At 38.6% G+C, this 11,945-nt stretch overlaps 1 protein-coding gene across 3 annotated transcripts in view; it reads left to right on the top strand.

Annotated features, from left to right (window-relative positions):
• Window positions 1-67: 67 nt before the first annotated feature.
• The window catches only part of SGCE (sarcoglycan epsilon), a 68,057-nt gene continuing 56,179 nt past the window's right edge, over window positions 68-11,945 (top strand). For 2 of the 3 annotated variants that reach the window (XM_007450647.1, XM_007450648.1), the window contains exon 1: window positions 68-287. In XM_007450647.1, the coding sequence (XP_007450709.1) occupies window positions 179-287 (109 nt within the window). In that variant the 5' untranslated portion in view covers window positions 68-178. The remainder of the gene's footprint in view (window positions 288-11,945) is intronic. The other variant, XM_007450649.1, reaches the window with a different exon arrangement.

The raw sequence follows: 11,945 nt of genomic DNA, 5'->3' as shown, positions 1-11,945 counted from the left end.
TGGGGGATGGGGGGGATGGGGGTGGGGGCGATGGCCACGCTACACTGGCCCGCCGCTAGAGGGAGCACGGGATTAAGGAGGGGGTGCAGGGTGCTGATGCTGAACTGGCCAAGCTGGGAGGAAAGAAGAAAGGGAGGGGAGTGGAGAATCGAGGACGGCCAGCCTAGGCAGGCCAAGAATGCAATTGCCCTGGTGGTGGGAGCTGGGAGACCCTTGTGCTTGGACGGGACAGTGTCGGGGGACACGCAGGATGAGCCCCGCAACCACTGGCACCTTCTTGCTGACAGGTTAGTGGCCCGCGCGCGACGGGAGGTCCTGGGGCCAACAGGCCGCCGCTTCCCCATCCCCCGCCCGGGTTTTGGGTACCCGGGTGCATTTTCTGGGCATCAGCCCCTCTTGCTGCAGAATTCCCGGTGCACCCCTCCTCCAGGACGCCCCGCACCCCACTTCCCGGGCCCTGTACGTCCCCTACCAGGCTTGACCCCTGGCCTTTTTTCTCCGCGCCCCCTGCGGGCCCCTCCCTGCCCAGAGGCGCCGAAATTCCATCTCCAATTTCCATTCCCATTGCTCCCCCCCAACCCCCAGCAGTCCTGGTGGTGAACCTCTTCCTATCCCTGCCTGAAAGAGCTGGGGGTCGTTGACCATTTGGGGGGGGGGTTGTGGCTTACCCCGCGAATGGGGCTCTGCGGCCCAGAGGCGCGCCGTAGGAAATGGGTGTCAAGCTGCGCCCTCCTCTACACAAACGCATCTTTTTTTCCTTTTCTTGAATCCGATCTGGAGAGAACACAAAAAATGTGCATTTGAAACGCCTAATTCTCCCCTCTTTCTAAGAGAATTTCTCGGCGACGGAAATCTCGTTTTTCTTAGGTTTTGCGGAGCAGGGAAAAGGAATCATGAAACGCTAGGAGCCAAACAGGGTGTTGAGGTCAGGGTTAACCTCGGCTGGGGGCCAGAGATGCTGTAAACTGAACGGTTTGCCCCACCAAGTGCACTATTTCGAGAAAGCAAAAACAATTAGAAACAGCTGTGGATGCCTCCAGTGTAGTTGGCGGGCTTCGGAGGCTCCCAGCTACGGCCTTGTGGTGGTGATTACGAGGTTTACGCAGAGACCTAGATCTCTCTGCAACATTACATTTTTCTGAATCTTGTAGGGTGAATGAATACATTTATTCACGGTTACCGCACGTTTAATCCTTTGAAGCGTGTTGCCGAGATTCGGCCGCAAATATTTGTGTATATTTATACGTATAAACATATATATTTTACGTTAGAGAAAATTGCAGTGAGTTACAAGACTTTAAAATACTGATGAGGAAGGATGCTGGAAAAAAAGCCTTAACGTGGGTTTCCATCTAAGTGCCTCAGAGTGTTATGCACTGAGGAAAGGGACAATCTGTTGATAATCTTAGTAAAAGAAGTTTAAAATGAAAAACCAATTGCCTACAACTGAGTGAGGTTCCTGAAACACAGATGAGACACATTTGTATATGAAGGCTAAAACTGAGCATATTTCAGTAGCATTGCTACAGATTATTTTATACATAGAGGATAGATAAGAATTTGACCCATTGTAGGAGGATAGATAAGAATTTGACCCATTGTAGATGATAGGATGGCAGAGATCTCACTTAAAGCGAGTCTTTCTAGGAGTAAACAAAACTGTAGCACATTTATTGAGATTCTACTTTTTAATCAGAAATAAAATGTTGACTCTCAGATATGTGAATGAATGAAGTGCAGATTTCCAACACTGAAAGATATTTTTCTAGGAAGTTGTGTGAACATAATTATACTGTTTAGAAGTGCCTAGTGCCTTTTAATGTTTAGGATGTTTACTCTTTTCTGCAATGTAGAATTTCAGGATTTCTTATGTATGCTAGAGTACTGTTCTGGTGACCACCGGACTGTCAAATTCTTAGCATTTTTAATCCAGGAAAGTTACTTCATCTACTTGTTTGTTAACTGATAGACATTCTTTTTTCTAAAAAATGAAATTTAAAAATAGTATAGGTGATAGAGAAAATTCAGGTTTAAAAATCTATCCCAAGACTTTTAAAGTTTGAACAAGTTTGAACCTATTTGAATTTTTATTTCAAAATGTTAGCCAGGATTCTTTTTGGTGGGGGTGTGTGTGTGAAAAAAAAAACCCAGCTTTAGTATTATCCTTATCATAATAAAAGTAATTCCTATTCATTGTACAAAATTTAGGGAAGAAAAACTCCAGAAAACTGGGGGGAAAAAAATCAAGGAGAAAATCAAGATCACCTGTAATCTCTTCATACTGCGATAACCCCAGTAAACATTATGGGCTCTACTTTATCTATGCATATATGTGTGCCGAAATAATATACATTTTTCACAGAGTTGCCCATGTATAATTTCTAAAAATTGAAAATGGGATCAAATTAATTTCCTCCATTTTTTTCTCTTCAAGGAGCCCTAACTATCTAAATAACATTAAATTTGCAATTTTTTTAAAAAGGAAATAGTATTAATTACTTTTTCTAATTAAAATTTTAAATGAACAACATTAGTACAGAAATATTTAAAACCAAAGAATAGAGAGTTTCCTCTGATCTCACTATTCTAACATACACATAGTAATCATTTGTTATGTTTCCTTGTGTTTTTTATTCTTCTACATATGAAATAATTTTTGCTGAGAAATAGATTTTTCTAAGGAAAAAACAACATCAGTAGATAAGTAGTTTTGATAAAACTTTTTAATCTAAAGCAGCAAAACAATGTTAAACATAAAAACAAAAATACAATGTTAATAGATAAATACTTGAGGTAACATGTTACCTAAAACAACAAAACCACATTTAAAACCACCCCCTAACTTAATAGACAGGAATTTAAAACACTTTCTTGACATTTGATATCATAAGTGAATTCTGGATTTTCTCAGATATTTGTTCCCATTGTTGTTTGTTTCTTATCCGTTTTGCACAAGATTACACGCAAAGCAAAAAGAGGTGCTGATGTGCATTATATACTTTATCAGATAATAACTGGGCATTGTATCTGAACATTTTAATCCATTTTTATGAGAATTTCCTGTGGATCTATGAAGCTGTTGATTTACCACCTGTATTTTAACTTCTAGTGTAGTGGGAAAATTGTATTTCAAAACAAAGTGGGATTTTCACTTGTCAAATAATAGCTAGAGTTTCTAATTGGACGTTTTATTTATTTAAGACAATTTGCCATGTATCTGTGAAGCTGTTGATTTGCCTTATATGTTCAGGTTAATTTCTTGGGTGGTGGGAAAATTGTATTCCAAAACAATAAAGTTGAATTTTCACTTGTCAAATAATAACTGGACTTTCTAGTCGGACATTTTATCTATTTTAGATGACAGTTTGCTGTGGCTCTATGAATCTGCTGATTTACCACATGCATTTCACTTACCTTTTAGTATATTAGGAAAAATTTATTTCTAAGCAAAGTAAAATTTTCAGCTGTCAAATATTAACTGGACTTAGTACTTGATCATTTTATCCATTTATTATAAGAGTTTGCCATAAATCCAAAAACTGTTGATTTACCTCATATATTTAGTTTAAATTCTAGTATGGTGGACAAATTGTTTTTCTAAGCAAAGGGGAATTTTCACTTGTCTCTCAGACATTGAAAATTAGCAAGGGACAGTGAGAAAACCCATGAGAGAGAAAAGTAACACGTATCCAGTTTCTAGCACTGGTTTTCACTGGTAAAAACCATGCTCCAAACAAAGTGTTAAAGCATTGAAGAAACCCTGACATGTTAAAAAATTCTCAATCAGATATACAGATTGGTTGGGATTGTAATAAGTGCAGTATTTATGGATCACATTTTCTCCAAAATAACCAGCTACTTTGTTTCTTTTTCTTTTTTACTAACTGTCCACACTTACTCTATCTGATCCCTTTTCTTAAAACTTACCGTTAAGTCAGTTCTAAACACCCAAGTGTAAATTCTATTGTTGGTCTTATTTCCTACTCTTAGTGTAAAAAAGGACTGTAAGTGAATAGATGACATGGGTTTATGTGTCCGTTAGAGATTCTTGGTCTGGAGCTCTGTTTAAGTCCAGAGCTTCACAGAAATATTAACATTGTGATTTTTTTTCTTTCTATCCTTTCCAATCCCTCCATCAGAGACAGAGAGACAGGCATGATAGAAAGACAGATACACATGGGCAGGCAGATAGGCAGACGGACAAACATGGACAGATAGACACTTGGGCACACACACATGCATGACATCCAGGCTTTTTCTAAACTTTAGGATCCAGTTCTCCAGTTTGCTATCTCCCTGATGTCTAAAAATAGTAAGCCAAAAGCCTCAGCGCATAATTCAGAAGAGGAAGCTGGTGTTTCTAAAGATCAACAAGTATTTTTCAGGTTGGTAGAATCAGATAGAGTCTCAATGCTCTTCAAGTTGTTTTACATGAACTGCTTCCAAGCAAAATTCTGTCTACGCAAAATTCAGTTTTTTTAAACAATGTAACTATAGCAAAGGCAGTAACGAATAAAAAACAATCCCCACCATCTGACACTAGAAGAAACATTTCCATTGATGTTCCTTCCCTTCTAGTCTTTGTTCCACGTGCATATATATTTTTACATGACTATAATTTTAATATGTGTAGATTTTTTACACTTTGCTTTGAAAGATAAGTGAATCTTGCTTTCAGCTAAGCATTTGTCAAGGCTATAGGATGCTCTTGTGTGTGAGATGCTGTGTTAGACTAGCAGGATCGCTTTGTGAGCATGAGGCAGGCTGAGCCAGTACCCACCAGGTGTGGGGTTTACTGGGTTTGGGTCTGGGAGCGGTCCCTTGTGAAGGATCACAAGTCTTTGCCCTGGGTCTTCTCTTTTTCAACATTTTTCTGGATAACTGTGATGAAGATCTAAGATGCTTGCCTTAAAATCCATGGTTGACTTGAGAAACGGTTAACTGTTACAAATAGGTAACAGAATTTAGAGTTAAGGTTTAAGTAGGCTGTAGTGCTATTCAAAAATATATTTTATAGCAGTAAATGCATCGTAATTCATTGGTGTGTAGGGTAAGGTTTAAGTAGGCTGTAGTGCTATTCAAAAATATATTTTATAGCAGTAAATGCATCGTAATTCATTGGTATGTAGGGAAGAGGTGACTTTACATGGTGGCAATTTTTGAGGAAAAGGACAGTTAGTATGAACTGGTGGCATAACATGGCTACAAAAATATCAAATTTAGATTCCGATAGTAGTGTAGTGTCCATATGTCACAAAAATTAACAGTACCCTGCTCTAATTAACCACACCTGTAGTATTGTGTCCATTTCTGACTGTCACGTTTAAAGAGAGACATTGACAAAGTAGACAACTTCCAGAACAGTCTGTGGGGATGGTGAGGGGTCTGGCAATCCTGTCATAGGAGGTATCCTCCAAGGGTCTGGAAGTGTTTAGCTTGAAGACTAAAAGTAGACGTAAACTCTCTTCTGTCTGCTTCAGAAAGCACATCTAGCTGCAGTGGGTGAAAGGTAGAGATGGATTTCAACTTGAGACCTTTCTAACAGTGCAGCTCAGGAAGGGAATCAACTTAACACCTTTACTTGGTCTCTTATTTTAAAGTATCAGAAATATTTACCTTTCTTGTAATGAATATTTAATTTGAAGGCCATGATAACATTTTAGTGTAGGATAGCAAAGATACTTGTGATGGAAACATTTTATTTTTTCTGATCAACTATCTAAAAAGAATAGTCCTATGTGTTGCAGGTTGATTTCTTAACAACTTGAAAATAGCTGCAACGGGACATTTTAACACATTCTTTCCTCCCTTCTCATTTCATTTCAAACATGAAAATCTGTAGAAGTAAAGTTGTTTCCCCCCCCTGCAAATTATCCTGGCTTTAACTTGCTTCCTAGAGAACGGGCTTCTCAGGCAGAGTGGCTGCAGATGCCTGGGGGGGCGCCCTGGGTTAAGGAGGAGTGGACCGCTGCTGGGCAGCTGAGACCTCAGCTGCTGGAGCCTCTTACTCAGGGGGAAATGTGGAGCCATTCTCCCTTCTGCAGTGTCCCCCCCCCCCCTTATATGTCCTTGCAATACTTAACAGTTACAATTTTTAGCTTTTCAATAGAAAATAAAACCTTTCAATCAAAAGTAGCTGCTGCCCCTGTGCTCTTTTAACTTCTCTTCCTTTCAAGTTAGCCTCGTTTCTGACTGCCAGTCTTAGTGTTTCAAACACGTCTCGGGACAGATTTTTCTTTCCTCTTCATCTACCTATTGATTGTTTATTTTGATTATCATCTCTTAACTTTGAAAATGTGATTGCTCAAAATTAATTTGTAGAGTATGCACAGAGGACGCCACTTCTAAGAACTGATAACCTGTAACACATCTGACTCCATAGCGACGATTTTTATGCCCCTGACCCTTGAAAACTAAGACTCTGATGAGAAATGTGAAGAAAGAAGAGAACATTCTTCAGTCATCTTTTTAAACCAACTTTTTCCTGCCTCTTTTACTCCTGCCTCTTATCCCCACACCCAGAACTTTCTCCTCCACTCAAATTGTTAGGTCAGATATATGGGCAAAGCTAACCTTGACTATGTAAAGTGTATTTTTAATATTGAACAAGTTTCTCCTCTTCTTATTTTCTCTATCTTTTATAAAAGTGTCGTGCACTTTTGTGGGATAGTAGTAATACACCGGGCAACTTGTGATGGCTGGGTTCCCAGTTGTTGAAGATGCCACAGGCGTTCCTGAGCTAAGCTCATATTTCCGAGAGAGAAATGCTCAGCGATGAGCGTCTGGCTTGTCAGCGCTCACGCACCTGATCTGCGGGCGGCTACTTGCAATTCCTTGAATGCAATACTTTGCTCCTCTGCTCCTGGGTTTGGGAAGCAAATGATCTCCAACGTTTAAAATTTAAAACTTCAAGAAGTTATCTTAGGAAATAAACAGGTAGCCTTGAAACATGAGTTGCTGTGCTTATTAATGTTATATTCTTGCAAAAATCAACATATTAGTAAAGCTGAAGTGCTGTTTCCTTCTTGGGTCACTTTGGTAAAATTCTTATTTTTCGTGTCTTCATCTAAGAATTTCTACGCACGCTTTATGCAATCGCGGTTTAAATGTGTCTTATCACTTAAAAAGCGCTCGTCTTTAGCACGTCTCATTTTCTACTTAATTGCCTTGGACTAATCAGATTTTTTAGACTAGCTCTTTGGCATTCTGTACCACGGGAATCGCCACGGCATCTGTTGTGACACGGAAGGCAGACTTTCTCTTCTGACAAATGAAGCAGCTCATTTCAAAAATGTTTAGGAGTTAGGCAGCTCCAGTGTAAATTCTTTCCCATTCTTTAGCTTTTCACTTATTCATCTGGTCACCACTTTGATTATTATGGAGATTTGGGGTTCACTGTGAATTTGAAAGAGGAGATCGCAGTTAATTTTCCTATGGCAGTTAAAGTGAAATATTTTAGTTGCTGATTTCTTCAGCAATAGACATAGAAGTAAAGTTGACTTTTTTACTTTGGAATGCAGAAGAAGAAAAAATTAGCCCCATGGTTTTTCTTTTTTTCTTTTTTCCTTAGCAAACTGGTGTTTTCTCACTGTGTGGTAAAATGTCAGTGGCTCTTCTGTCCTATGAAAGAGTTAAATCAGTGTAGCACATTTAACATCTTTCATTTTTTTGTAGTTATAGAATTGATTCTAATCAAAGGCCAGTACTGCAGAAGTGGAAACAGAACAGGTTGCTACATGTGCTTATCAAAATTTGAAATGTATGTTATTTTTTGTCTAGCTGTTTAAATTCTAGTTTAGTTTACAAATACACTCCGTTAAGTGATGAAAAATAAAAATATAAGGACGTTTATTGTAGGATTGATAGTAATAATGAAAAACTAGAAAAAAATTGGGTCATCTTACTAACTAATACTTTTTTCATTCATTTATTTTTTGAGTATTGACTGGTTTTGAGACTGTGTTAGATGCTGGGGAATACACTTTCCCAGCCGTTAGGGAAGTTTTACATTAGCGGGGTTGACAAAGATTAATCAGTTAATCACACATATAAATGTGCCCTCAGAACTATGATAAGTGCTACAAACCCTAGTAGAATTTCTAAGCAGGGGATTTGGCCAGACAGGGGGATTAAGGAAGGCTTCTCTGAGTAGGTACTCAGATCTGAAGGATGAGTAAACGTTAAGAGAGGTGAAGAGGAAAGGTATATTTGAGGTCAAAGGAAGAGCTCTGTAGAGGCCCTGGGGCAGGTTGCCCTGGCAAATAGAAGGTGTTGGAAAAAGTCCAGTGATGTTGGAGCCGGGAGGGAAGGGGAACTACAATATGAAAGGAGGCTAGATAGGGGGTCAGGGAGCAAATTTTGCCGGGTCTGTTAGACTACCTTAAAGAGTGTAATCTTCATCCTAAAACCAACGGGAAGTCTTTGGAGGGGTTTAAGCAGGACTTGATCAAATTTGCATTTCAAAAAGAGCACTTTGGCGGCATTGTGATGAAGGGATTGGAGGGGTCAGAATAGAAGTGGTAGTTCGAAGGCTACTTTAGTAGCCAGAATAGAGATGATGACCTCCCAGGCTAGGGTGGTGATGGGGAAATGAAGATAGGAGGGACATCTTGAGGGGTAAACAGCAATCGGAGTGGGTTGTGGATTGAATTTGGGGTGGAGAGTGACAGGAAATATCAAGCATGATTTATAGATTTCTATTGTATTCATGAGAATGAATGGTGATACCATGCTCCTGACGAAGAATGCCGGAAGAGGACCAAACTTTAAGGGAAAGATCAGGAGTCCTAGTTTGGACAGAGTTTGAGGTGATGATAAATAAATTATGATTGAGCCACACAGCATGAAGCTTTGCAGTCTTAAAATGTGATATCATGTAAAACACGTTCAAGATATATGCTAAGGGAGAAAGTGTGATCACATTATGTAAAGAAAAGCATGGTGTATGTGTGTGTTTATATGTGTATGTGTATAAACGTATGTTTGCATATGCATAGAATATGGCAAGATGCAGGGACTATTAAGAGTGGGTAACCTCTGCAGTGGCATTAGGAGGATGGCATTGGAGGGGACTTTTATATTTTATACCCTCCTGGTTATACTATTTGAATGTATTACAATGAAAATGTGTGGCTTCTATAATAAAGAAAAATAATGACTGTTTCAAGTAAAGACCCATTAGTATATTATTGTTATATTTTTTATTTTGAGCAGAATTTTTTCCTACAGTTTTGCCTCCCTAACCCAGTAGCTCTTAACCACTTTGCCTTTTAATCCTTTCCCACTAGATTGCACTATTAGGCTAGATTTCACCGTCTGCATAGTATTTTGTATTCTACCTTTTGCTAATTTTATTAATTTCAAAACAGTCCAACATTTTGCCTATGAGGACATTAAATTGTAATGATGCGTATAACTACTGCATATATTATGTATCCCATTTTCAAGGGTCCCACGCATCTAGTGTTTCTCAGATAGAATATAGATAGTACCGTTTCCGGGCAGTGAAAACCCAGTACGTACCTTGGTTGGGCTATTTGAGCAAAGGTGTAAAACTCCAAAGAGAAGTGGATAACCCTCCCTTCTCCATGAACTATTCTATCAAACCAACACTTCTTTTATCAGACATTTAATTTTTCATCCAGTTTTGATATATGTAATACAAAGTCGAATCTTGTGTCCGTGCAGTTTTTGCTTTTGTTGCATTATTTCCTCAGAATAAATACCTAAGAGTTTGTGAGAGTCAGAGAGTACAGATATCAATATAACTTGCTTCTTTTTATTTTATTTTATTTTTATTTTTTAAACATCTTTATTGGAGTATACCTGCTTTACAATGGTGTGTTAGTTTCTGCTTTATAACAAAGTGAATCAGCTATACATATACATATGTTCCCTCTTGCATCTCCCTCCCTCCCTCCCACCCTTCCTATCCCACCCCTCTAGGTGGTCACAGAGCACCGAGCTGATCTCCCTGTGCTATGCGGCTGCTTCCCACTAGCTAACTATTTTACGTTTGGTAGTGTATACATGCCCATGCCACTCTCTCACTTCGTCCCAGTTTACCCTTCCCACTCCCCGTATCCTCAATTATAACTTGCTTCTTATCACACCTGGCTTTTGCAGCTCTCAACCAGTCTGCCTTGGCCGGTACTGGGAATGAAGACTTGCTAAGATGCCGTCTTCTTAGCCCTGTGAAGTTGGGGTGGTTGGAGCCCCTGGGCTTCTCCTTCCGCTGGTGAGCAGCCTCTAGCATTTACTCCACTCTGCCGTACAAATATCATTTTTCATGTGTCTCATGACCATGAAGAAAAGAAAAAAGAGTGCTATATCCTATAATGCCAACTGTAGTGACAATAGTTTTTCCATTTGAACATCTATTTTTTAAAAAAAAAACACATTTAAAGAAATCTAAAATTTCCTTCATATCAAGTGAAGAGTAAATGTAATAATAGCTTATATTTTTTGAGAACATCATTGTGTGCTAAGCACTCTTCTAAGGGTTTTAAGTGTATTATCTCATTTAATATTCACAATGCCTCTATGAAGTGGGCACTGTTCTGGCCCTACCAGATGAGTAAACTGAGGTACAGAGACATTGAATAACTCGCCCAGTGGAGAAAAACTGGGATTTTGAACCCAGGCACTCTGTCTCCAGAGATGCTGATTTAAACCCTACCTTTCTGTGCTCCCAATTTTTATTTCACTCTAAAGTCTAAAATCTTACCTAGCTTGTGCTAAAGTTATAATATTCTAATAACTTTAAATTATATTAATTACTTACGTTCTGCCCCGCCAGGCTCTTCTGTTTTAACAAAGTTTAGAGGCTTCTCATTCTGGCATTTTCAGTTTGAAGTCTTGCTATTACACTTCTCTTAGGAATATTTTTTTCTGACTCCCTTTGAGGTTGGGGTGGATAGTTCTCAGCAAAGCCATTTTTTTCTCCATAGGTTCCAACTAACCTTTTAGCTTTCCTCTTTTAATGAATTGTGTGTGTGTGTACATACGTACATAACACATAGGATTAATTCTCATGGGTATTGCCTCCTTGCTAGCTGTTTCTTATCCAGCAGTCAGGGAAAACATTTTTTTCTAGAAAGAAAAGTAAGTTGAAGAGGACCTACTAGTAATAAAAATAATATTTCAAATTGCTTAAGAAATATACAGTTCACAGAGTGCTTTCCCATTTAACCATTTGGGGATCGTATTGATGAGTAGATAACGGGGACTTTGAAGTCAACCAAGAAATGGGTTCAGAATCCAACTCTGCTACTTACTAAACATAATGACCTGGGATAAGCTACATAATTTCCTAAGACTTCTTATCCTCTTTGTAAAATGGAAGTAATAATACCTGTTTCACATAGTGATGATGTAAGGATTAGAATAGTTATGTATAAAACCTTTAGTGCCTTGTACTTAGCACTCAAAACTTGGTAGCTAATGATAATGTCAGCTAACATTTTTTAGAGAGAAAAATATAAAAACAAGATTTAAGCAGAAGAGACAATTTTAAAAGTATTAAGGATAGTTGCATAGAAAAGGGAAGAGAAAATGTAGAGGGCAAGGGAGAGACATAATGACATGGGGAATGATAAGAGAAGGGAAGAGATGTAGGCGACATGAGCTGTCTATCCTATTTATGAAAACAAAGTCTGTGTCCCCTTTGAGTGAAATAGGAAAAGAGACAGATGAAACAGTGGACAGAGAAAGAGCTGACAGTTTGGTTCTAAGGTGAGTGTGTTAATCAGATTATATTTCATCTGGCATATTCTGCTATTTACTTGGACAGTGATGTCAGACTAAATTATTATTTATTATTTCTATCCCTTGACATTTTGATTAGCTCATCAGCAATCAGTCACTATTCACAGCTCTTCAATTGCTTTTATTAAATAGCAAACCCTTCCTCACTAAGTCAGCAAATTATTCAGGTTTGGGAAAGA

Source organism: Lipotes vexillifer, unplaced genomic scaffold (genome assembly GCF_000442215.2).
Source record: "Lipotes vexillifer unplaced genomic scaffold, Lipotes_vexillifer_v1.1 scaffold172, whole genome shotgun sequence".
Classification (NCBI taxonomy): domain Eukaryota; kingdom Metazoa; phylum Chordata; class Mammalia; order Artiodactyla; family Lipotidae; genus Lipotes; species Lipotes vexillifer.
The sequence above is the reverse complement of the archived record's forward strand: the minus strand, read 5'-3'. Positions and strand labels throughout refer to the sequence as shown.